Below are 27,127 nucleotides of genomic sequence, written 5' to 3'. Positions count from 1 at the left end.
GATGGCTTGGCAGTCCTGATTGGTCCAATATTCCATGGTTAAGAATTCAAAGAATAGCAATTGATCTTAAAGATTTGTCAAGCTCAGTTTACGTTTTGTAAAAGCGCAATGCAAGCTGAGCTGACTGATTCATTTACATTGTTAAGCCTTCGCTGCTAAGTATTTCCTTGCTGCTATCGGTCAATCAGCACTTAAACTGTTGAGACAGGACTGGCTAATCGAAACTCAATGCTGAATAGTTTTAGTAGGCTAGTTCAGTGCCGGAGTACACTCATCTTCATTGTGTGAGTTCTGCCTAGTGTATCTTGGGGCTGGGCTCAGCGTGGATTTAGGGAAAGCATGGATATAGCTTACTGCTGCCATATGGAGTCACCATGGTAAGTTTGGCTATCTAAACTAGGAGCAACATGAAAAGCGCTGTCACAACTGAACTGATAATATTCAACTATGTTAAGATTTAAGGAACATTTGAAATTCTCATTAAGAAATGAATAAAAAATATCTCAGTGCAAACGGGTTATTAATCCTGGGGTTGCGGCTACTGTTATGCATAAAGGCGTTACTATATTTTGGTATGACTGAGGTAACAACCAGGCTGTCACATTTCAATTTTACTAGATGCAGTACTGCCAGTTGTAGACAGTGCATGACGGCCTGTTTGAACGCTAAGAAGTACTAACTAGGTCAGCTAACTAAAAAATTATGACATTTTCAGCAATTTACAACTTTGAAGCTTACCAACTCAGTGGTTGGTTATACCTAACAAGAAAACCTGACTTTAATATAGCTTGCTTATCAATAGCAGCTTAACAGACAGATGCACCCCTAAAAGAGTGACGCTCTCTCTGATGCCCATAGTTCCTGCATTCACAAATTTTTGAGTTTATTTCTTCATTAGGAGTAGGTTTTAGACATCATACATTGGTGTCAATAAGAGAACTGGCTTAATAATCAGTGAACATGAGCTGCCATGGTCACTAGTGTAGTGTTTGCCTTCTTCCTCATGACTGAAACAATCACTCAAACTATCAAGTTGTCTACCATTAACCTCAGAATTTTTGTTTTTGCTAGTTTGTAAGTCAGCATGTAAAAGGGGGTTACGTGAAAAGAAAGGTTTAGGCAGTATTGCGGAAGTCTTGATAGTTCGAGGAAGTTAGGAGTTTTAGGTATGGTCAGTGCTATTCAGTTATAGAACACTTGGGCCAATCCTATCAGACTAGTTAGTTTAGCCTGGGAAGCATTACAAAGCAATCCCATTTTGGCTGATGCAGCATATTTTATAGTTTGCTGTAAATTGTAGCCTAAGATTTGAATGCGTAATCTAGTTCATAAGAGCTCTCTAGCCTCAAAACAACTACTGGCATATGGAATACATAAAAGTAAATAGCAAATTATATTTGTCTTTTTGTTAATGATATAAAGCTGTTCTCTGGTTTCATTGACTACATTGTATCTATTCCTACTATCTAAAGGACTGTGACCTAGCTATAGCCTGTAAACTGATGCATACATAAATACAGACACACTATGTTCTTATAAGAATAGATAAATAGCTATATTGATTCGGTAAGGCATGCTTGTGGCAGTAGTCGTAGCTCAACAAAAGACTGTCAGCTGTACCTTTCTGTCTGCATTACAAAGCACTGATTTTCACAGATTACAGATTTTGCAAAATTTCGTACATGTGAACTCAGGTTGAATACTAGAAAAAGTTACATTGGTCAGCGGTTTGTTCTAAAGTTGATTGACTTTTGAGCAATTTTTTCTAAGTATTAAGCGAACTTTGTAGAGTTGCTAGAATACTTGTTCTAGTTTGATATGACAGTTTTATATGACACTAGATATAGAGAAGATAGACGCAAACACACCATAAATGAGTGGTTTATCTTAAAATCCCTGTTTGAACACCATGGCACTCCATTTTTCAACATTTTCCTTGTAGTCGCAATCAAATAAAGGGGCGTTCAAGTTGAGGCTGGCGTTATATTTTTTAAATAGCCGTCAAAATTTTAGGAAGCTAGATTTAACCCTTTTACAAGTGAAGCGAATGTCGCCTATATTGTGCACTCTCTTTTGAGAAGATGATTAAGACATTAACCTTTTTAGACACAATGAATATGCTAACTTACTTCAAAGATCTCTAAATAAATATGCATTGGAAAGCAAAGAAATATCTCTACCAGTTGATATCTATTGCTTGCAATTAACCTTTGATAATTTGATAGCCTGTGTTGAAATTTGTTGGAGCTTTCAAGTTTTTTATTTCTTGTTAAAGGCGTATTTTCATTTTATATCTATGTATTTAATAGTTGCATAAAAGCTAATTACACTCGCCGATATATTTGACATAACTCCCAATATAAGAGGAGTTATGGGCATCGATACATGTTAAGCCGAGTTTATATAACTGCAGTGATGCTATCAAATAATAAGCTATAAACCTGAAAACCTATAGACTATATAATAATAATCTATCGAATGCTACAAATATATATTCAAGAACAAGTAACGTAAACAAATGATATTTATGGTACATTCAGAAGCAAAGTTATCTTTAAAACAAAGATTCTAGCATCGTTTGCTCGGCCAGTTGGTTCTGATAGTGATCTTTTGACTGTTCAATACCTTCCGCAATGTCTTCTGACCTCGATTTTTCTTCTGCACCGATGAACTAGTCGATAGTAGCATCCAAAGAACTTTTTACCAATATAAAAGTTTTACGCGTTGCGTTTTGCACAACTAATGATAAACGTTAAGCCAGATTGGTTCTAATCACAACTTTAGCCTAATTCTAGTCGTTTGTATACCATCATAATTGTAAACTATGTTTTACATACATCGAAGTATCAAGACCGCGTTGAACTACTACTAGGACTACTAAAAGACTACTATTAGCCTGATACAGTTATTAATTATTTCTACGATGTTTCTTTCAAAATTTTAACAGAAAGAAACGAAAAGTTCGAAGTTGGAAAACAGACTTCGATAAGAACAAAAAACGGGAAAAGAATTAATTGTTATTGATGTAGCCGAGTCATTATTAGTGTGATTTTGTGAACACTTCTACTGATCACTTGCTATTATGGGTTCATGAATAAAGATCAAAGAATGTCAGTGGCGGTCAAAAAGAGGTGGCGTTCAATTAAAGGTGCCATCCAATTAAAGGTTTTACGATATATGTAGCCTGTCTTGACAAACTGTTGTTTTTGCGGAGTTGTTCCCCCGTCCGCAGGCGAGCAACACAACAGCTTGTCACAAGACGTACTGCACCTGATGCATCAGCTGCACTTGTAAGGAGTTGTTCTCTTCCATCTATGCGGCTTGGTTGCGATGTCATGTCGGTCGCTCCATTGGTAATCATAACGAATTTTGCGCAAAAATTTATGTAAAAAAAGAAGCTTATAACGTTTAACTAGCGATCAGTCTCTGCGGTAAACTTTAATAGAACTTGAGAACGTAGGCAACAACAGCGACTAAACATGTCGTTATTTGTGCGCTCAGTCAGTTTTAATTCTATTTTTGTATCAGTCAGTTTTATTTGTTTTTATAGATTTTATTTTCAATTTATTTTATTCTTAAATTGTATTAACGTTTACAATAGAGACTGCTCACTGTTTAAACGTCATAATCTTATTTTTTCTACATAAATTTTTGCGCAAAATTCGTTATGATTACCAATGGAGCGACCGACATAACATCGCAACCAAGTCGCATAGACGGAAGAGAACAACTCCCTATAAGTGCAGCTGATGCATCAGGTGCAGTACGTCTTGTGACAAGCTGTTGTGTTGCTCGCCCGCTCGACGGGGGACAACTCCGCAAAAACAACAGTTTGTCAAGACAGGCTACGATATATGCAGTCTTCAGTAAACTCTCAGGTGCTTAATATTTAATAAAATATGCTGGACAGTTCAAGTAGCAGAGAATGGATCAATATAAATATCCATATAGAGTGTCCATATCTATATGATTCACACTCATGCCACATTACAAGAAATTTGTCCAGCTTTAGTTCGTTAGAGTAAGGCAGCAATAGCCTGTTGATACTACTAGGTACTAGCTAGAGAGAGTGATATGTTACTAACTAATCAGATGTACAAACAGGACACCGTCTGAAAGCTAATAACAGCCATGGCACTCTTCTCAGTTTGTTTTTGTTGGCTGAGCTCAGTAACACACACCTTAGTTATGCTCTCTAAGTATGCCTAACAGTGAGTTTGAAATAGATTTGCCATCATACAGCACTGTATGACGGTTTGCTTTGTTGTTGAAAAACTTAGTCTTCGTGAACTTTGACATTTGCTAAAGGTCAAGAACGATTTACGAAGAAATACACAGCACCTACGGCTAAATTCAGGGAGCTAGACAATGAGGAATGCATCATATCCAATTGTTGATGTATAAATGCATCGAATGATTACTCTCTCCTGGCCTTTATGCTATTCAGAGTTAACTCTGCTCACCACCTTCTTCATGCATACCTAGAACAATTGAAAAACTTCGTTGTTTTCATTTCGGATACTAAAGTATCAATAGGTTCATTTGTAATATCAATGCGTTCCCATGCTGTAAAAATTTTCCTTTTGTTGGCAGCATCTTTTGACGCGTGGAAATGTGCAAAACTCTTAATATTTGAAATGCGTAAAGCGATGGCAACATGGATACTAAAGCGAAGCTTACGATTGCTAAAATCTCAAGCAAAGCGATAAAGTTTGTAATGAGCAGCCAAATGAGTCTGAATAATGTTCTGCAAGTTACCATTGTTGCAGCTATTTCTTGTCCTGCTGTTGTCTGATCTCATCTATATCATATAGTCTTTCACTTAGCTTATAAGCGCTGCAGATTATATAAAGAGAATATTGTATTGTAGTTGCTAAATATAATTGTTCTATAAAGGCAATGCCATGCAGCTGCAAGCCTTCAACACTCGCTTACTAGCGGTGCTTTGTTCAAATTACACCTCTGAAAACAAAATCTATATTCTGGGTGTCATATAACCTCTCTTTAGGGACTTTTCCTACGGAGCTTATTCTCCAATGAACATCCTGAAAAAAAACTATCTAAATATTGTAATCAAAAAAGATAGTTACTGCTGTGAGTGATTATCAGTTTGTATCAAAGTTTTTAATTCTTATTTTATTCAATTGTAATTTTAATTTAAAATGAAATCTTTAAAAGCTAACTAGTAGCTAATATTCTAGTTTTAGATATTAACACTGAAGCCTGGGCTCAAGATAATTCTGGGAGTTGTCTTCTCCATCTGATTCTACTCGCGAGTAAACACGCCTGCACAGTTTTCCTTTATTTTTCCGCACTTTCATTTTGCTCAAAGTCATGAAATCTTAGTTGCTTCGCGCCTGTGATAAGTTCTCTGTTCAATTCTGAAGTTTCGAGTTGTTCAGCTCATTAGTTTTTCAGATATCGCTAAATCGAGATATCTAACTGACTGTAAAATGAAAAATGGCTAATGACAGAGCGTTAGTTTTTATTAACACACCGTTTGACATTTTGGTGACGAAGCATCGATACTAAAGAAAGCTAGAAAGGCTTTTCTTTTCACCAGCAAGATTTTTACTCTAAAACTATTTAAAGATCAGAATGGAGAGACCTGTGATGTCACACTTTTTGTAGTTTTAAGAAATAAAGTTTCAAGTTTGGGCACTGTATCGTGCAATGAAAATACAGTTATTGATAAAGATCTGTAAATTTATTGACAGATATATAGTTTGGGGCATGAAAAACAAAAATTTAAACTTTGGATATTGGTTTCTTGTAATGCAGTGGCCAAGAATGAACATGCATGTTGGCAATGGATATTACTTATTTTCCTATATGAATGCACTAAAAATATTCTGTTTAGTGAAAAATTATATTTTTCACTTTAAACATTCAATAGTTCTCTACAATGTGTAAATTTCATCACTATCTGCTGTCTCAACATCACTGGTTGTAAGATTGTCAAAAAATAGTTGGTTCTCTAGTTTGCAATATCGTTCAAGGAACTGCAAATTTTTGTATTTTGCTTTGCTGATTTGCAATGGACTGGTGGCAATACAAGTTAGTTGAGTTCTACGAGAAGCTTGGATGGTTTTCCAATGGCACTTTTGATGTAACTACCATCTAATGATTCTCTATAAAACACCATCAGCTTGCTTTCCGTATTCGCAACTTTCAGGTGACGTATAGGCCTAGTTTTTATTCGACAAGTTGTTTTGTATATCGGTTCAAGATATTCTGTGTAGTTGAAGAACTTTGAGCTGTCAAGATGAATTGTATTGAAAGGTTTAGGATGTTTGCAAGTATTTTAAAACATCTTTACCCAATCAGACGGAAGATCTACATCTGACTTGCAACTCGCCGCATTTATGTCTCGATCACATTCCATGTAAGAATGTCCATGTATTGGATAGCTTGCTGTATTAAATATTTTTTTCTCACCCACAAGCCAATGAAAATAGCAAATGAGTGTGTAATTTATATTCTGTCCAGCGCATCCATCGCAGAAATCCAACTCCATTGCTTTGAGACCTATGTGACTTTCAACAGGGCCTTCTCCACTTCACTTCACAGTTATTAGCAGAGATAAATACAGTAATACTTCAACTTACGAGTGCTCCAACGTACGAGAAACTTGAGATACGAGCCAGCTTTTAAGCAAGTTTTAGCACTAACATACGAGCCATGTTTGAGATACGAGCACGTGAGTCAGTTGCCAAGTATGCCGGAGGTGTTTTATGAGAACAGCATCACTCTGTATTTTTCAACTGCTCAGGTTATACTTTTGTACCGTGTTCTTTTGTGCGCGATTTTCAGTGCAGAATTATGTGGATTAATAGTACTGTGCGTAGACCGAAAGTTTGCCAGTAAAATGAAAGATGAAATGCAAAAAAAAAGCAAATGATAACAATTGATATTAAACGGAAAATTATTGAAAAATATGCGAAATGTGTACGCGTGATTGAGCTAGCTCAGCAATATGACAGAAATACATCCACAAGTATCAAACAGAAGGATTATATTCAGAGCATTTATTTAGTTCGCAAAAGGACTAACCATAGTTTCTAAACGGCGCAGCGATCTTCACGACCGCTGATGGAGAGACTGCTCAGGCACTGGATAAAATATAAACAATTGGCCGGTGACAGCGTAACTGAACGATGCTAGGTGAAAAGGCCGGTGCTATCTATCAAAACTATAAACATTCGGACAAGTCTGCTAGTGGTCGTACATTAACCGTTTGATACGACACCTGTGTCGTATCAGTCGACACAGTCCTAATCGCAACATGTTGAAAGGGCGACAAAGGCAAACATCCTTAGATAGGTTTATCTTAAAACGGCCGGCTAGTCGTGAAAGCGGAACAAAGGAAAAATTAGCTAACCAGCGAGAAACTTCAAACTATGAACGCCAAAGAAATTTTAATTACGTTGTTCAAAATGAAAGTTTGCTTTTAGGTCTGCTTCTAAGTTTGTCTTTTAAGACTTTGATAAAATCCAAATTTATTAAAGTCAACTGTTGTAATGAAAGATAACTCTATATAACTCTTTAGGATATCTCCCTCTCTGGCAAATGCTAGCGTTAGCTGCTATTGTATGTATTTAATTTTACATTTTAATTAATCACATTTCCTTGCATTATTTTTTATTTGTTGCTTTTTAAAAACTTGTGGTAAGTTAGGACAATAACCAACATGTTTTTTCTGTCACAATATATTGTTTTGAGTGTTTCATTTGCATTTTTTAGAGAATGGAAACCAATCAATATAAATTTAATTGTTTTATATATAAATAAATTGCACCAACATGCGAGTAAATTGACATACGAGCTCAGTCTCGGAACGCATTAAGCTCGTAAGTCGAAGTATGACTGTAAGTGTTTTGTCGATTCTTTGAAGTGTGAATTTGATTAAAACCAGTAATCAATTTCTGCCAGTCATCTGCACACACTATTTCAAAGCATTTATATCGTTTGCATAAGCAATTTTCGAAGAAGTTTTAGCGAAGAAATTTAGCGAAGAAATTTAGCGACGAAGCATCGATCGTTTCTGCTAGCTAAGCAATCTTAAACATTGTAAGACCGCGTTAACTAGGTTAACGCTGTTTTGTTGGTTGGGTCTTGAACTTAGCTGATTTTTCCATATTACGACTTAGACACCCCCTGTTTATTCATATGAGCATAAAATTTAAACACATATTCTATCGGACAACACTGGTTTTTCGGTTTTTTAATTCACCATACAATTCTGCAGTGTCAAAACTACTGGTAGGTAGCGATAACTCTAAAAATCCTAAAATGTGACCGCACTAGTTTTTCCATTATGGTCTTCATTTGTTTTTCTGTACATGACAAATGTACAGAAAAACATTCTTTTTTACATTCACTTCTCTGAAAGAATGTAAAAAACTATTTGCTATATTTTATTTATGTTATTTATTCATTAGAATATGCAAGCTTTAATATGATATACAGTTAAAAATAATTGTGTCATTTCAAGTGCTTTTACAGTTGGTGGAAAGCTGTTAAAATGGTCTAGGATCAAGTTTAGGCTTAAAAGTGTTGAACTTGAAAGGGTTTTAAAACCATAAACAGATATAAACAAATGAACTGGCTTGAAAAACCAGGGAAAACGGATTATAAGTCTATGAATCAACTTTGGAATCAATGCAACAATCAGCTACAGTACACTATACATACCATATATGTGCGCATGTTTCGGTTATGTACTATCTATATGACTATATGGAAACCAGGCTAAAATTATCTCTCTGAAGGAACAATAATCCTATGAAAAAAACATAAGGCTCCAACTTCCTGTCAACCAATTGCATAAGGTTTTGCAACACCGTGGAAAATAGGAATAGCTAACTAACTTTGATGATTAACCCTTTTGCAAGCAGAGCGACATTATTATCGTTTTGCGATACTGACGACAATGGGCAGATCGACTATTTTGTCACCACATGAACGTCTTTTTTAATTCGATTTTTGGTTGGCTTATTGCCTTCTTCTGTTAAATTTTTTTATTACTAGTAAACTAAAAGACATTGGTCTTTGTTGGAAACTAAAAAATAAGCCGCTTTAAGAAAAAACGATTGTTTTTGCAATATTAAACGAACGAAAAATCCGAAATAAAAACGTCTTTAAATAAAATTGGTAAATTTGGTGCTTTCTGAATGTTTTCCCAGAGTGCAAAAACTTTCTTTTAGTGCCATGGCGCACTCCAAACAAAATTACCCACGTCTCTCTATAATGCTGCAAGGAGTAGTAGTGTTAGTGCTAGCAGTAATAGGGTGATATCAGCTGATTGTGATATTTTTTTAGAGTTAGTAGCCAGAACTAATAGTGACAGTGAATCTTGTTCAGATTGTGACTGGAGTGATTTTGTATCGGAATCTGAGAATGAAAGTGATGAAGAAGCTAGTAACAGTTTTCATACTCATGGAGGTGGCAGTGATGCTAGTGCCTGGACTACTATCATAAATTTATATACTAATCTGGCCTCTGCAAGGGCAAATGCTTCCAGCAGTACCATAGCTAGAGAAACAGTTATGGGAAGAATTGACTTGAAACACGTTTTTGTATTAACCTGTATTATAAACACATAATACACGTTTACAATATCATAAATAAGAGTGTATAAGGGATTTTTAAAGGATCATTTTTGAAAAATTAATTTGCCCAGGGGTTCTCAAATAGCCCAAAAAACTTGCCTGCGAAAGGATTAAAAGAATAACTTACACAGAATAACTTACACATGGTTGTAGTAGATTTTATCGGAAAGTATTGGTATTTGTCTACCACTTGCTATTGTTTTTTTTTGTTTGAGTTAGTCTGCCAGGATGTTTGAGTTGGTCTGCCAGGATGTTTGAGTTGGTCTGCCAGGATGTTTGAGTTGGTCTGCCAGGATGTTTGAGTTGGTCTGCCAGGATGTTTGAGTTAGTCTGCCAGGATGTTTGAGTTGGTCTGCCAGGATGTTTGAGTTGGTCTGCCAGGATGTTTGAGTTGGTCTGCCAGGATGTTTGAGTTGGTCTGCCAGGATGTTTGAGTTGGTCTGCCAGGATGTTTGAGTTGGTCTGCCAGGATGTTTGAGTTGGTCTGCCAGGATGTTTGAGTTGGTCTGCCAGGATGTTTGAGTTGGTCTGTCAGGATGTTTGAGTTGGTCTGCCAGGATGTTTGAGTTGGTCTGCCAGGATGTTTGAGTTGGTCTGCCAGGATGTTTGAGTTGGTCTGCCAGGATGTTTGAGTTGGTCTGCCAGGATGTTTGAGTTGGTCTGCCAGAATGTTTGAGTTAGTCTGCCAGGATGTTTGAGTTGGTCTGCCAGGATGTTTGAGTTAGTCTGCCAGGATGTTTGAGTTGGTCTGCCAGGATGTTTGAGTTAGTCTGCCAGGATGTTTGAGTTGGTCTGCCAGGATGTTTGAGTTAGTCTGCCAGGATGTTTGAGTTGGTCTGCCAGGATGTTTGAGTTAGTCTGCCAGGATGTTTGAGTTGGTCTGCCAGGATGTTTGAGTTAGTCTGCCAGGATGTTTGGGTTGGTCTGCCAGGATGTTTGAGTTGGTCTGCCAGGATGTTTGAGTTGGTCTGCCAGGATGTTTGAGTTGGTCTGCCAGGATGTTTGAGTTGGTCTGCCAGGATGTTTGAGTTGGTCTGCCAGGATGTTTCAAGGATAAAATCGACAAAACTTGATTGCGATCAAAGCGCTCAGATTATGCAAAAGTATGATTATGAATTCTATAGTTGCAAAAAGTCCGACAGAAAAGAAACACGATAGGACTGAAAAGGACTGATAGCAACTAGTACCGTCATATTTATATATATGTATATATTTATAAATAGTCAATAAAACAGTTTCATACTTACTCTTACCAAGCATGAAACTAATAGTAATCAAGTGTTTTATCTAAAGTTATAGTTTGTTTTATTGATTTTAACTTGTTCTGATTTTATCATTGAGCACTCTACTCGGATCTTACACTTTTACTCATGTATATATATTTATATATATACTTTTTTTAATTGATAAGTGGTCTGGCCTACTGCTAACAGCACTCTATGCTCTAAAAAGTGTCAAGTGTTATAACTAACTAGAGTGCAGGTGGCAAACTCACGGCCCGCGGGCCAAATCCGGCCCGCCTTGTAATCTTATCTGGCCGCAAAATCATTTTACATTACAGTAATACTTCAACTTACGAGTGCTCCAACGTACAAGAAACTTGAGATACGAGCCAGCTTTTAAGCAAGTTTTAGCACTAACATACGAGCCATTTTTGAGATACGAGCACGTGAGTCAGTTGCCAAGTATGCCGGAGGTGTTTTATGACAACAGCATCAATCTGTATTTTTCAACTGCTCAGGTTATACTTTTGTACCGTGTTTTTTTGCGCGCTTTTCAGTGCAGAATTATGTGAATTAAAAATATTGTGCGTAGACCGAAAGCTTGCCAGTAAAATGAAAAATAATGCAAAGAAAAAGCAAATGATAACAATTGATATTAAACGGAAAATTATTGAAAAATATGCGAAATGTGTATGCATAATTGAGCTAGCTCAGCAATATGACAGAAATACATCCACAATTATCAAACAGAAGGATTATATTCAGGGCATTTAGCTCGCAAAAGGATTAACCGTAGATTCTAAACGGCGCAGCGATCTTCACAACCGCTGATGGAGAGATCGCTCAGGCATTGGATAAAAGATAAACAATTGGCCGGTGACAGCGTAACTGAAACGACGCTATTTGAAAAGGCCGGTGCTATCTATCAAAACTAAAAATAGACATTCGGACAAGTTGGCTAGTGGTCGTGCATTAAACCTTTGTGACGGCACCTGTGTTCGTCCTAATCGCAAAATGTTGAAAGGGTGACAAAGGCAAACGTCCTTAGATAGGTTCATCTTAAAACGGCCGGCTAGTCGTGAAAGCGAAACAAAGGAAAAATTAGCTAACCAGCAAGAAACTTCAAACGGTGAACTCCGAAGAAATTTTAATTACGGTAAGTTAAAAATGAAAGTTTGCGTTTAAATTTGCTTCTAAGTTTGTCTTTTAAGACTTTGATAAAATCCAAATTTATCAAAGTCAACTGTTGTAATGAAGGATAACTTATATCTCCCTCTCTGGCAAATGCTAGCGTTAGCCGCTATTGTATGTATTTAATTTTGCATTTTAATTTATCACATTTCCTTACATTATTTTTTATTTGTTGCTTATTGAAAGCATGTGGTAAGTTAGGACAATAACCAACATGTTCTTTCTGTTACAATATCTTGTTTTGCGAGTTTTATTTGCATTTTTTAGGGTATGGAAACCAATCAATATATATTTAATTGTTCTATATATAAATAAATTGCACCAACATGCGAGTAAATTAACATACGAGCTCAGTCTCGGAAGCATTAAGCTCGTAAGTCGAAGTATGACTGTACAGTATTGCTATCCATGGCCCATTGATATGAAGCGCTGACAGGCCCATATTTCCCAGGGCGACTGAGCCACCCCAACCTTTCAACTATTTTTGGCGGTTAAGTACTTAGAATTGCAGTCTAAGCGCATTCACGTGGAATTTCCAACAACTAGCAACTAACGTTACAGAGCTAGTTGCTAGTAAATTAGCGTAAATTGCTCGCTATTAGCACATCGCTCCACTTCATCGCTAGTCTATCGCAACTAACGACGAGATGGAGAGGCTCACTAATCTAGTATGAGTTTCGCCTGCCACTAATGCAGTGAGCATACCTGCCAACTCTCACGCATTGGGCGTGAGACTCACGCAATCACCCCAAAGAAAAAATGAAAATGCGTGAGATTTTTGCCCCAATTTCCACAATTTTATATATACTATCATTGATACATCAATTGCCCAAACCCAAATCTCACGCATTGCCCCACTCTTGGATTGGCAGGCCTGGCAGTGAGTGAGTGATCTTTTTCTGCATTGAAGCAAATCAAAACATTTATGAGGAGCACCATGAGGCAGGCTGTCTAAATAATCTTCTTGTATTATACATGTATAAAGATGTTGAAATAGATACAGAATCAGTTGTGAAAGATTTCTGCCATGGACACATTGACAGAACAAGAGCTATTGCAATGAAGAAGTGATAGCTCTTGTTCTGTCAATGTCCCTTACAGAAATCTGTAGTGTCATGTGTTTTATACCGTTCGTTGAAGAAAGAAAATGTTTTGCTTACCATGAACCATAAACCATATATTTATGTAGATTTTGATGCTTACAATTGATTGCATTTATGCATACTTTGAGGGTTGTTGATGCTTAAAAGGTCTATAGCAGTTAGCCTGATGAGCGCTGCTGTCTATTCTGAGAATCTCCACAACACAGGACATTACACTGAACGTAAATGAATTTGTTGTTTCGGTCAGATCATATAATCAGATCAAAGTCATAAGAGCAAAGAAAACTGAATGATTTAAATTGTTATTGCTGAATAGCACACATTTTATGTATATTTCCATGTTTTATATAATGTATATAAATGTATATAATTATATAATGTATTGCATAATTTTGATAGGAGATATTTTTAAGGAGAGTCAAATCTTTTTGGGATATATAAGTTTATTTTTTATATACATTGACATAGGAGCAAAGAAACTTGAATTTTTTTTAACAAGATATTTTTATTAGGAGCAAAAAATAAATAGAAGTAGTTTAAAGGTTGACTTGCAACAAAATTCACATTACAGTTATTTGGCATCAAAAGATTCACCTTGTCTTAGGGTCTGCTGTGTCGTAGGTTCAAAATATGCGGAAATGTGATTACAAGCTCTCAAAAGCTCAAAAGCAAACAGCTGATCGCAGCCATCATGAAAACGGCCATAGGTTGGAATCCCTCTCAAAACGGCTCAAATGTGACGTACCAATAGTCGTTGAACACAATGTGTTTCTGTTTACACATTAATGCAACCTCATTCATCGAAATATTTTCACAAATATACTTCACGTATTCAATAAAACCATGTCTATTGTTCTTACGCGTCTATTTCATTATCATTGTAATGCTGTCACTTTGAGCTCAGATATCTCAAAACCTAGCCTAAAAATCAGTTTAATTTTTTTACCTTAGCTCAAGGGGGTGCATATCATCTCCTGATAAACATGAGGAGCCTGTTGGTCAGCTGTGATAGTCGACAAATGCTGCAAAAATTGTTCGCACCATATAGCGGGAAATATGGGTCACACGATCAGATTACGACGAGATGATTAGATGAGCTAAAATGAAACTTTTAAGTAGTGAGCATCTATATTTGATAGGGCTTTCCGGTAGAGCCTGAAGTGTTTGTCATAAACTAGTGCTACGAGATGTTTTATATTGAGTCTTTAATTGGCATTTGATTTCACATGATAACATTACATGTCAAAATAATAACTTTGTTGAGTTGAGCACGTCGTCAAAATATGGGATTCCAGCCTACAACCACTTTTTAACTGTTCATTTTTGAGCTTTTAAGAGCTTGTGATCACATTTCCACATACTTTGAGCCTGCAAGATGGCAGAGTAAGACAAGGTGAATCTTAAGATACCAAATAACTTTAATATAAATTTCGTTGCAAGTCAACCTTTACGGTTTAAGTTTGTTTCAGAATAATATTCCTGTCTGTTTTTATTCGTATTTATGTTCCAACAAATTTAGTTTTAGTGTGTTCAATAAATGTTTATCCTATTCGGCCCGCGACCTAAAGTATGTTTTGAATTTTGGCCCCTTTTACAATTGAGTTTGACACCTCTGAACTAGAGTGTTGAAATAGGTTAATGTTACTTATCTTTCTTCCAGATTGATGTTTTACTCTGGGGTCACGACAGGTATGTTTCGTGCTGGTGCACTCTTCAGGTGACTTGCGTTAAAATCGCAAGTCACGCAGTCGTTTTAACGTAAGTCACTTAAAGAGTGCACCAGCACGAAACAGACCTGTTGTGACCCCAGAGTAAACCATCAATCTGGAAGAAAGATAAGTGACATTAACCTATTCCAGCACTCTAGTTAGTTGTATATATTTATGTCTATGTATAGTATATAGATGTATGTATATGTATTAATTACTGCCAGTCTTCTATAAAAACAACTAAACTGTATAAAGAATTATTTAATTGTATTATAAATTGATTTGTTTAAAGTATTATAAAGAATATCAGTAGAGCATTTACTAACATCTCATGCTGTTGACTTGCATCCACCACTTCCTCATACTTCTTCATACTTCCTCATACCACTATCACTAATGACACTTGTTAGGATAATGTTTGTGACATCTGGAGATAAAGCATACACTAAAGTTGACACAAATGATACAAGAGGCTATCATGTGAAGCTGTGAAATTAATTATAATTTAAGAGAAATTTAAAATTGTAGTCTTCACAACTCAGTCATCCAATACGCAGAGTTACTATTGTGTTTTTATATTTTGTAGGCTTGCTTTTGTAAATATAAATTTATCTGATAAAAAACCATAACATTCAAGCTAGTTAAGACTGCACTCTGATACAAAATCACTTAGAACATTAGCATTAAAAACTAAATCGACTCGGCCATCAAAGGTTGTCTGCTTACAACAAAAATATGAAAAAGGGTCATTCTGGTCATTTTTGTTTGGCCAAATATGGTTAGAATGTATGCCGGCATACCTATATGTTGCCATATGTAGTTAGAAGGGTATGCCGACATACCTATATGTTGTAGGATGAATATGAATAGTCGTGTGCTAAAGTATAAGACTGTCTACAATAATTTAGTATTTTTGAAATATATATTACCAGTTGTAATTTGTTTTAAAAAGGACAAGAACACAAAAGACTTGGTATCATTTTAATGCTCAGAATCTCCTCGAACCAGTTTTCTTATTTATTAGTATTTAAAACCGATTTTCTGGCTGCTGCTAAACAGTGTTAAATAAAAGTATTTTTTCACTAAAAGCTGTTTTGAGAAGTGAATGCTTAAACTGTCAAAAATGACTGAGTTTATACTGCAGACGAAGTAGAAAGGTCTAACATTTGAAAAAAGAACTTTAAAGAATTTAATCAACGACTTGATAGAGAGAATTAACACTAATCATATTTTGCTAACGTTTCATTTATACTGTGCAGTTCTCTGTGAGTGAGAGTAGTATGCAATTAAGAGTAAATTTTATCTCACGAACAATACAAAAACATCGCAAAACGTATAAAACTTAAAGCATAATAAACTATATTTTCAAGATTAAAATGATATATAACCCTGCTATATTTACATGTCTGTTGATTATATCTGGACTTATTGAGTCTTAGAGTTCAAGTGTATGGAGTTGTGAAAATTATAGGGCAGCTCCATAGCCTATTTTGGCGCATGGCCTTATGTTTTAGAATCATTATGAAAGTTGATAGCGGGCGGGTCCTTTCATTCAATACATCATCAATACATCATCAATAGAACATCAATAGAACAATGAGCTGGAGAATTAACATGACTTCTCTAATGGAAAGGTGGGTTTCACTACACTGACTAGCAAAAGTTGTGCACTGTGATTGTTCACAAGTCTACAACATGTTTATACTTCTTGCTCACTGAGCAGAGTCCAACTGGTACAACTATTAGTACAAGGCATTACACTGACCGCATGCCCACATCCTTGACAGTATTTATATTGTAAATATGAATTGAATACCGCTCTACTTGGGGGATAATGTTTTGACTTGTCGTTTAATTATTGAAAGGAGTTTTGAAAGAGACTGGATAGATGTTCCATATTTTCACTGTATTTGTCATGTAGTGAATGATTTTTGATTGCCGTAATGCACAGGTGTCAAACTCACAGCCCGCGGGCCACATCCGGCCCGCCTTGTAATCTTATCTGGCCCGCAAAATCATTTTACATTATTGCTATCCATGATATTGCTACCCATTGATACGGAAGCGCTGACAGGCCCGTATTCTCTGGAGCGGCTGGGTGGCTGAGCCGCGCCAACCTTTCAATGATTTTTACTGGCTAAGTACTAAGAATTGCAGTCTAAGCGCATTCACTTGGAATTTCCAACTAGCAACTAACGCTACAGCCTGGCGCCTTACAGTGCCTCGCGTTACGCGTTCACAACTCGAGTTGTACAACTCGAGTTGCACAACTCGAGTTGTGAACACGCAACGCGACTTTTCAAAAGTAAGGTGCAATATATTGGTATTACGGTAGCATAACCGTAGATCTGGTTATATTAACAATGGTACATCAATAGGCACCCGTTAGCTAATAGAAATTAAACTATGTATGTATGTACTGTAAAACTAGAGCTAATAGCGAATTATACTGCGCCGAGTTTGCAACTCGAGTTCTACAACTCGAGTTGTACAACTCGAGTTGTACAACTCGAGTTGTACAACTCGAGTTGTACAACTCGAGTTATATTTACCAACTCGAGTTTGTAAATATAACTCGAGTTGTACAACTCGAGTTAAGACGAGTTGTACAACTCGAGTTGTACAACTCGAGTTGTACAACTCGAGTTACACAACTCGAGTTCATCAAAAATCCAGGCCGAGTTCTTTTAACAGCAACTCGAGTTCAACAACTCGGCTTGAAAACATCTCATTTCATTTTCTCTAGCTATATTTTCTATATATGGAATTTATTTTGGTGCATCATTTAACGCCGTTGAAATAATTTCTATGTTCATTTTCGGTGTTCATTCAGTTTCTTGTCAGGATCTAGAGAGATAACTCTTTTTCATTTGAAAAAGAAGTGGCCTACCTTCCACATAGATTGTTTTTTAGTTTGCTTTTTACATTCTATAATTGTTTTTGTCTCGTTATATTTATAGAAATAAATATGCGCAAATATCGCCAATATATATAATTTAAATGTGTATATATATTTAAATTATTATTATTAAATTTCTGTAAATGTTCTGTAAATGAGACACCCCAATTACTCACTTTGCTTTTTTTACAAACCCATGTTAGTTTTGCGTATAACACAACTCGAGTTAATCATAAACCCAGGCCGAGTTGTACAATTCGGCAACTCGAGTTGTGCAACACGGCAACTCGAGTTGTACAACTCGAGTTGTGAACGCGCAACACGAGGCACTGTAAGGCGCCATACTACAGCGCTAGTTGCTAGTAAATTAGCATAAATTAGTTCATGGCTCGCTTCATCACTCTCGCTTCATCGCTCTTAGCTCATCATTCCACTTCATCGCTGGTCTAACGCAACCATCGACGAGACCATCGACGCGACCATCCGCCTCATCGAGGCGACGAGGCGGAGAGGCTCACTAATCTAGTATTAATTTCGCCTGCCACTAATGCAGTGAGTGAGTGATCCTTTTCTGCATTGAAGCGAATCAAAACATTTATGAGGAGCACCATGAGGCAGGCTGTCTAAATAATCTTCTAATATTATACATATATAAATATGTTGAAATAGATACAGAATCAGTTGTGAAAGATTTCTGCCATGGACACATTGACAGAACAAGAGCTATTGCAATGAAGAAGTGATAGCTCTTGTTCTGTCAATGTCCCTTACAGAAATCTGTAGTGTCATGTGTTTTATACCGTTCGTTGAAGAAAGAAAATGTTTTGCTTACCATGAACCATAAACCATATATTTATGTAGATTTTGATGCTTACAATTGATTGCATTTATGCATACTTTGAGGGTTGTTGATGCTTAAAAGGTCTATAGCAGTTAGCATGATGAGCGCTGCTGTCTATTATGAGAATCTCCACAACACAGGACATCACACTGAACGTAAATGAATTTGTTGTTTCGGTCAGATCGTATAATCAGATCAAAGTCATAAGAGCAAAGAAAACTGAATGATTTAAATTGTTTTTGCTGAACCGCACAAATTTTATGTATATTTCCATGTTTTTTAGTGTGTTCATATTTCTAACTTGTATAATTTTGATAGGAGATATTTTTAAGGGGAGTCAAATCTTTTTGAGATATATAAGTTTATTTTTTATATACATTGACATAGGAGCAAAAAACTTACAATTTTTTATAACAATATATTTTTATGAAGAGTAAAAAATAAATAGAAGTAGTTTAAAGATTGACTTGCAACAAAATTCACATTACAGTTATTTGGTATCAGTAGATTCACCTTGTCTTAGTCTGCTGTGTTGTAGGTCCAAAATATGTGGAAATGTGATTACAAGCTGTTAAAAGCTCAAAAACGAACAGCTGATCGCAGCCATCATGAAAACGGCCATAGGTTGGAATCCCTCTCAAAACGGCTCAAATGGGACATAGTTGAACACAATGTGTTTCTGTTCAATCGTCGAAATATTTTCACAAATATACTTCACATATTCAATGAAACCATACTTATTGTCCTTATGCGTCTATTTCATTATCATTGTAATGCTGTCACTTTGAGCACAGATATCTCAAAACCCATATTTCCCGCTATATTGGTCACATGATCAGATTACGACTAGATGATTAGATCGAGCTGAAACGAAACTTTTAAGTAGTGAGCATCTATATTTGATAGGGGCTTTTTGGTAGAGGCCGAAGTGTTTGTCATAAACTAGTGCTACGTGTCAAAACACAATAACTTTGTCGAGTTGAATGAGTCGTCAAAATATGGGATTCTAGCCTACAACCACTTTTTTTAACTGTTCATTTTTGAGCTTTTAAGAGCTTGTGATCACATTTCCACATATTCTGAACCTGCAACATGGCGGAGTAAAACAAGGTGAATCTTAAGATACCAAATAATTATAACATAAATTTTGTTGCAAGTCAACCTTTACAGTTTAAGCTTGTTTCAGAATAATATTCCTGTCTGTTTTTATTTTTATTTATGTTCCAAAAACATTTAGTTTTAGAGTGTTAAATAAATGTTTATCCTGTTCGGCCCGCGACCTAAAGTATGTTTTGAATTTTGGCCCCTTTTACAATTGAGTTTGACACCCCTGCCGTAATGGATAACGACAGACTATAGGAAGGTTCACATTACTTTCATACACAAAGGACAATATCATAGGGCGCTGTCATTCTGCTTATGCAAGGAAGAGTGCACAATTAGGTACACTTGAGATTTGGATTCCAATCTTGTTTTCCTTCAAATTTGGAAGACATTCCATAGTTCAGCCTTGATGGGAGTTCTCAATGGTCAATGACTACCGAATTCACTGAGGTCTTTCGTAATGGTAGTCAAGCACGTGCATAGCAATGCAACAGCTACATGTATAACGGTGGTCTAAGATCTCTATTAATATTTGATGACCTACAGTTTGCATTATAACAACTAATCTAACTGTTCATTTCTATGGTGTTTGAGTTTAGAGGTTAGTTGTAATAAAAAAGACCCTTCAATAGAAGAGGCGGTATTAGATGACAGATCGATTTATTGTTCATACACTATGCTTTGCCTTGGGTGACATGTCTAACCAAGTGTGTTAGCAGTAGCTATAACAAAGGTATGCTTGTAGATCAATAGCGGTTTCAGTAGACCTTTCATACTTACAGCAAATGAGAAATGTATTGCGTGTGTCCAAGACTTATGATCTTTCTAGGTTTGAATAGTATTTCAGGAATTCGGAAGGTTGAGAACACAACTCTCTGCTATAGCATTTTCCATAAGAGCTGAGTTAAGTGAACACAATTGTAAACTTTACTATGATAAGATCTATACCCGTCCATCCAAAGTCACAAGATGGAGATTGCAAAAAATTGCTTAACACGTGATTTCAACTCGAGATATTCAGTTTCTCAACCCTAAAGGTGAAAACACACTTGACAATATTTAGTGCGATATCGCTCTTCATGGCGCTAATCTGCGCTAGAACTCGCTCAGCGAACCTATGCAGAGCAATAACGCTAGACATTCTCTATCACGGCTTTATCGCTAGCGAGATGCATTTCGATTAGTTGGTTTTTCCCAGAATGCAATTTTATGGCGGGTACTTATTTCTTATCGATGTTCACCAACGTACAGCAGCAACATTTTGCTATTTTGTTACTTTTGAAACATAATCAGACAAAACACTGAATAGTTCATAAATTTAATAAATGCACTCCCAGTCTTGTACGACATAACACACAAAGATTACAAAAAACCCAGTTGAAAACCAACAGTTCGAGCTAATCGTTGCGAAGGTTGACCATCTTAAGATTAGTAAATATTTATTACATTAAATATAAAAACTACCATAAAGTAAACCATATATAAAGATTGTAAAATATTACTGAAAAATAGAAGAATCATGTTTTCTTAGGTCTTGTAGTGTACAATCCATAAAATTGAGATAGGCCTGATAACAATAGCGAAAGTTGCCTAAACAGAGCGATATTGACTTGCTTACATTTATTAACAACTCAGAAGAAACTAATGGTATGGAATTTTATTGGCAGATTGTGAGCGTGCCCGTGTTATCGTGTGCTGGTGAATCGCTCAAGTGTGTTTAGGCACACGCCAGCGATATCTCCGCTCTTCACATGATGCACGCGATAAAATCGCCCAGTGTGTCTGGACCCTATAAAGGATCACCTACATTAATCATTCACTCTTAAAATTTGTGAAATAGTTATGACATACTTATACTCTGTGTTTTATTGACATACCTGATGGTCTCTCATGGTACAGTAGACCCTAGTGCTGGGACGATATTACCATATTTCGGTATATCGTCGACATCACTTTCTGATACCGACCGTACCGAGTGCTTTCTGCCCATATCGAAATATCGTCGATATTTGACGATATCGACGATAATATAGCTCCATCGGTTTTTTGACGTCATCGCCCTGTTTGCATATGCGCTCGTCTACAAAAAGCCGCCATCTATGTAGAAAACTATCGTCATTCTCTTGATTAATAGTATGTTAGTTAGTAATAATTAATTTTGCTGATAACAAAAAGCCTTTATTTGCAGGCATGTTATCAAATAAAATCGAAACTGTAAAAGTATTCCGAATAAAAGATAGTAGTGAACAGTTCATGTTTAGTTTGAGATTATTTGAGTAACAATTAAAAGAAAATTCACATGAGATGATGACTTCAAATAAGTAATTCAGGATAACTTATACAAAAATAAATTGAGTGATACTATATACAAGAGTTCAGGTCTGAAGAATAGATCTTCTATGAGTATCGATTGTGGCAAGATTGATTGTTATTAATAATTTGATGACTATAATATGGTCTGAACCATCTGACTGTGTAAGTATTGTTGATGTTTACATGATTAATAGTATTTTTCGATGTTGTTTTGATACTAAAATAAAAAATTTGCAAACAAAAGCATTGTTTGCAATAATTAATTGCAGAAGCTTTGCGTTTTTAACGATAAAAGTTCTTCATAAAGATGGCGGACAACGATAGAAAGACGTCACGAAAAACGAAGGGTATTCGACTCTATTTCATACCCGATTCTTCAAAGAATTATACAGGTACATGGATTTATTAAGGAGTTGTTTTCCCATAGCAGCTTTTTCTGACAGACAAGACAACTCCGAATAACATAACCGATATTTCGATATATCGGTTGACCACGCCATCATATCGTACCGAAACGAATTTTTGATATTGTCCCAGCACTAGTAGACCCCTAGGGTACTGGTAATATTTACTACTAGTATCCTTATTCTCTGTGTTTTATTGACACACCTGATGATCTCTCATGGTACAGTAGACTCCTAGAGTACTGGTAATATTTACTACTAGTACCCTTATTCTCTGTGTTTTATTGACACACCTGTTGATCTCTCATGGTACAGTGGACTCCTAGGGTACTGGTAATCTTTACTTCTAGTACTCTTATTTACTGTGTTTTATTGACACATCTGCTGATCTCTCATGGTACAGTAGACTCCTAGGGTACTGGTAATCTTTACTACTAGTATCCTTATTCTCGTGTTTTATTGACATACCTGATGATCTCTCATGGTACAGTAGACTCCTAGGGTACTGGTAATATTTACTACTAGTACCCTTATTCTCTGTGTTTTATTGACACACCTGATGATCTCTCATGGTACAGTAGACTCCTAGGGTACTGGTAATCTTTACTACTAGTACCCTTATTCTCTGTGTTTTATTGACACACCTGATGATCTCTCATGGTACAGTAGACTCCTAGGGTACTGGTAATCTTTACTACTAGTACCCTTATTCTCTGTGTTTTATTGACACACTTGATGACCTCTCATGGTACAGTGGACTCCTAGGGTACTGGTAATCTTTACTACTGGTACCCTTATTCTCTGTAGTTTATTGACATACCTGATGATCTCTTACAGCACACTGGACTGCCAGAGTACTAGTATACAAAGATTTTTCATACAAACCTAAAAGCAAATGAACATGATATCATACATTTCCTGCTTCATTTTCGTGCCAATTCTTTTCTATACAAATAATACATATTGTTGTACTTTTAGATTTTTTCTGCTCTTTCTCTGTTACTATATCGCTGAAGCAGGAAAGAAGGTGAAGGTTCCATACAAAAGAGAATTTGGGACTAGAATAGTAAACCCCCATAACTTCACATTTCTACACCAACCTAAAGCTTGTGAGCCACACCAATCACTGCTTGTAACTGTCCACAGCGCCACACAGGTAGGTCCTGTACTAGCTGGTCTTGCAATCTCTCATGTCTTTTGTTAAATGTCAAACATTGACCTGTTAGATATAAGGTGCTTATTCACACTATTCGTAAAAGATTAAAGTTTTTATGCGCACTGCACTTGTATCATTATCGATACCAGTTATCAAATGAGCCACTGTCAATCACTGATTATCAGATCTGGTTTTGGGATTGAATAGTACACAGAATGTTTTTATACCGATATATAAAGGTTACTAACAATGTCATTCAGACTACATAAATTAAAATTTAAAACTGACAGCTCGCTGTAATAAATCAGTTATATTATAATAAGACTAATAGTATCAATATTAAATTTGACAAAATCAAATGGAACGACATAAAAGGACTGTTTTGCAAATATAGTCAGTACCTATTTAAAAGGTGCAGCAACTTACGAATCTAATTTTGTCAATTGTTTTATGTCACTTCGTATTAATCACTTTGTTATCATTCCTATGACATTTCAATTTAAGTTTTAAGAACAACAAAGTGACGGCTATTATAGCGAACTTATCAGAGCCGTGTCAGAGCCAGGAACATAAATCGTAAAGTTTACATATTTGCGTTTTTATTTTGCTGTTTAAATGTTGATTTTCTTTTTACTATTTTATCTGAAACTTATGATCATAAAATTTTTGCTTTGCAAGGATACAACTACATTTTTGTAGTATTGTGAGTTCATGTTTCAAAGCTATTTTTTTCCTATCAGCAATATTTTCTTTGAGGATCAAGTCAATGATAGTTCATTGCAACGATTGTATCAATCCAACACTTATTGATTTTTGTGATAGTGCTGTCAGATCGCAAAAAACAATTATATTTTGTTATTCCACTAATATATTGATTTGCATAGACCACTTTTTACTTGTGAACGTTCAACGGCGCAAATCTGTTGCTAAGAAGTTCATACAGTAAAAGACTGGTAATTAATATCCATATCAGGTAGCAGAGACCTACAGTATATTTTTGAAAAATTTTTAATGTTTTTATCAGATCACTTTTTATTGAAAACCGATAAAGAAAAGTTAGATGCCTTTAAAAATTATGCCTTATGGTTGTACTACCTGATATGGACAGTTACAACCAGCGTCTTAATGCTGATAAGCTAAATATGTTTTTAAATATTTGCTATCTATAATACTCAAATCGTATCCCATCTGCCTGATCATCCATTACATTCTTACATCCTTAAAAAACACTTCAACCTATACCAGACACCATCACCTTGCCAAATTACATTATAGAGCAGTGCTATAAAAAAGAGCTTTCTCTTTCAATACTCGTAATTTACTTGATTATTTTTGTTTTATGTCTCATGGTCTATGGTCTCTATGTCTATAGTCAAATTTGCTTTAAATGGCCTTGAACCTTGCTTAAATGTTTATTTTTTCTTATTGACTTTGTAAATAAAGTTAATATTTGTCTAACGTCACTGCAATGAGCTGACATTATGCCAGCAAAAATGATACATTGTTGAGTTGATACAACTTTTGTTACACATTTTTAAAGTTAAATTTTGTGGAGAAAATATTGATCAGAGAAGAAACTGCCACTGAAGTATAGGCCATTCAGCTGCCACAAGGTAATCGTTGAATTGCAAAACATTTAACAAGGTAACATAATTTTTTAATAAGTGCTAGAACTAAAAAATGCATAGAAGCAGAATAAAACATATTTTTCAGTCTGTCTTGCTAGCAACTTTGACACAAATCTGGTATGGCTGCTACAACTACTGCCTCCGCATTTATCAACACATGAAAAAAAATGTCCTGGGAAAATTCATGAAGTAAGGCGAGATGGATCAACCAATATATCGCTACGGCACATTTTTGTAGGTCAAACATTTTGAGTATTTGACTTAACCTTTTTTCAATACCTAGTCAATAGTTTGATAATCATCAGTTATACAAAGCGTGATTTACGCTGACAAGCGTGGGGTCACTTAGAAAAGTGAGCGCTGAGCGCTTTAACTGCGATCAAATTTTGTCGGTTTTAATCTTGAAACCGCCAGACAGTTGGATCAACTAAAACAACAAACAAAATCTCAAATGATAAAAAAATATCCATAATTTCTGATAAAATCCAACAGAATTGGATGTGGTCACATCTTTAACACTGCCTATTCTGGCTGAATGCTAACTACAAAGGTTATGCTGTAAAAGCTCTCGAGATCATGATCAGGAAAAAAAGTAGCAGTATTTGTGGTTTTATATTTTCTAGTAACTCTTTGAAAAGCAAAAAGTGCACTCATCTCCAATATGAGCCAATCAGATGAGTGTCGCAAAATTGCTCCGAACCTAATGTTGATCGAAAGCATGTGCCGTAATCCTTGGTGCCAAATATATGCATATAAAGTCATAGCTTTAAAATTCAGAACTTGCTATCAAAGAAATATGTTTAAGAAACTTTTAATGCTATTTTGAGCCATATTTACCAATCTTCGACCTAATATCCGTTCTCTTAGCAGAAAAAAGATACTTTAAAACACCATTTGTCAAACTATTTATTCGATTTTAGTGGCTAACTGTTGCACTTTTTTGTTTTTTTTTATTTTTTTGTTGTACGGCCTAGTTTGAAAAACATTTTTATTTGAAATGAAATTATTGACGATAAAATTATATATATATATATATATATATGTATGTATGTATACATACATACATATGTGTGTGTATATATGTATATATACATATATATGGATGTCATTAAAGGAAAGAACAACATCGGTGAAAACAGAGAGCTTGTAAGCATCAAACAAATCATGAATGTTATAAATAAAACTAAGTGGTACCTATGAAAACAAACTAAATTATATAAAGCCACAGTAATTCATATAGGTCTATATATATATTCATATATCTATATCATATAGGCTATTTATTAAATCCGGAAGGGTTAGTAGAGCACCTAAAACTTGAGACTGAGAAAATGTAGAAAATGAGAAAATTAGGAGTGCTTGGTATTCACGAGATTATCAGGTATTCACGAGATTATCAGGTATTCACGAGATTATCAGGTATTCACGAGATTATCAGGTATTCACGAGATTATCAGGTATTCACGAGATTAAATGAGATTAACGAGAAACTAAAGACAGGCACCTTCGGTGGAGACAAAGCTATGGCGAACTGGGTTTTTATGGTTGCTTGAATCTTTCCTGGCCACCTGTTTGGTTATTTTGTTATAAAAACTGACCGTAATAACCACTGAAACATTTAACACTCAATATTAAAAATTACCATAAAACACTCTTTGAGTCAAACTTGGTAACTTCGAGTCATTAACAAACTTGGTAACTTCTAACAAAGTTCTATATAAACAAGCGCAAACGGGAAACCACAAAGCAGCCTAAATATGGCAAAAGGCATTACAAATTATCATGCATGTGCATTTAAATACGCGTACAGCGTACCTTCAGGATACGATTACCCTGATATACACGTTTTTCACCTTACGAAGTTGAACATGGCGAGGTTTTCACCTCACTGTACGAATTTTATTTCATCATATGAATTCAAAAAGATTTTTGCCCGAGTTCAAAT

The 27,127-nt window shown here is 35.6% G+C and overlaps 1 protein-coding gene across 1 annotated transcript in view; it reads left to right on the top strand.

Annotated features, from left to right (window-relative positions):
• Positions 1-288: 288 nt before the first annotated feature.
• Positions 289-27,127, top strand: part of LOC137406316 (beta-1,3-galactosyltransferase 1-like) — a 38,623-nt gene continuing 11,784 nt past the window's right edge. Inside the window, exons 1-3 of the mRNA XM_068092877.1 lie at positions 289-377; positions 16,352-16,471; positions 23,377-23,554. Coding sequence (XP_067948978.1) covers positions 16,434-16,471; positions 23,377-23,554 — 216 coding nt within the window. The 5' untranslated portion in view covers positions 289-377; positions 16,352-16,433. The remainder of the gene's footprint in view (positions 378-16,351; positions 16,472-23,376; positions 23,555-27,127) is intronic.

The sequence above is a fragment of the Watersipora subatra genome, chromosome 10, assembly GCF_963576615.1.
Source record: "Watersipora subatra chromosome 10, tzWatSuba1.1, whole genome shotgun sequence".
NCBI lineage: Eukaryota > Metazoa > Bryozoa > Gymnolaemata > Cheilostomatida > Watersiporidae > Watersipora > Watersipora subatra.
The sequence above is the reverse complement of the archived record's forward strand: the minus strand, read 5'-3'. Positions and strand labels throughout refer to the sequence as shown.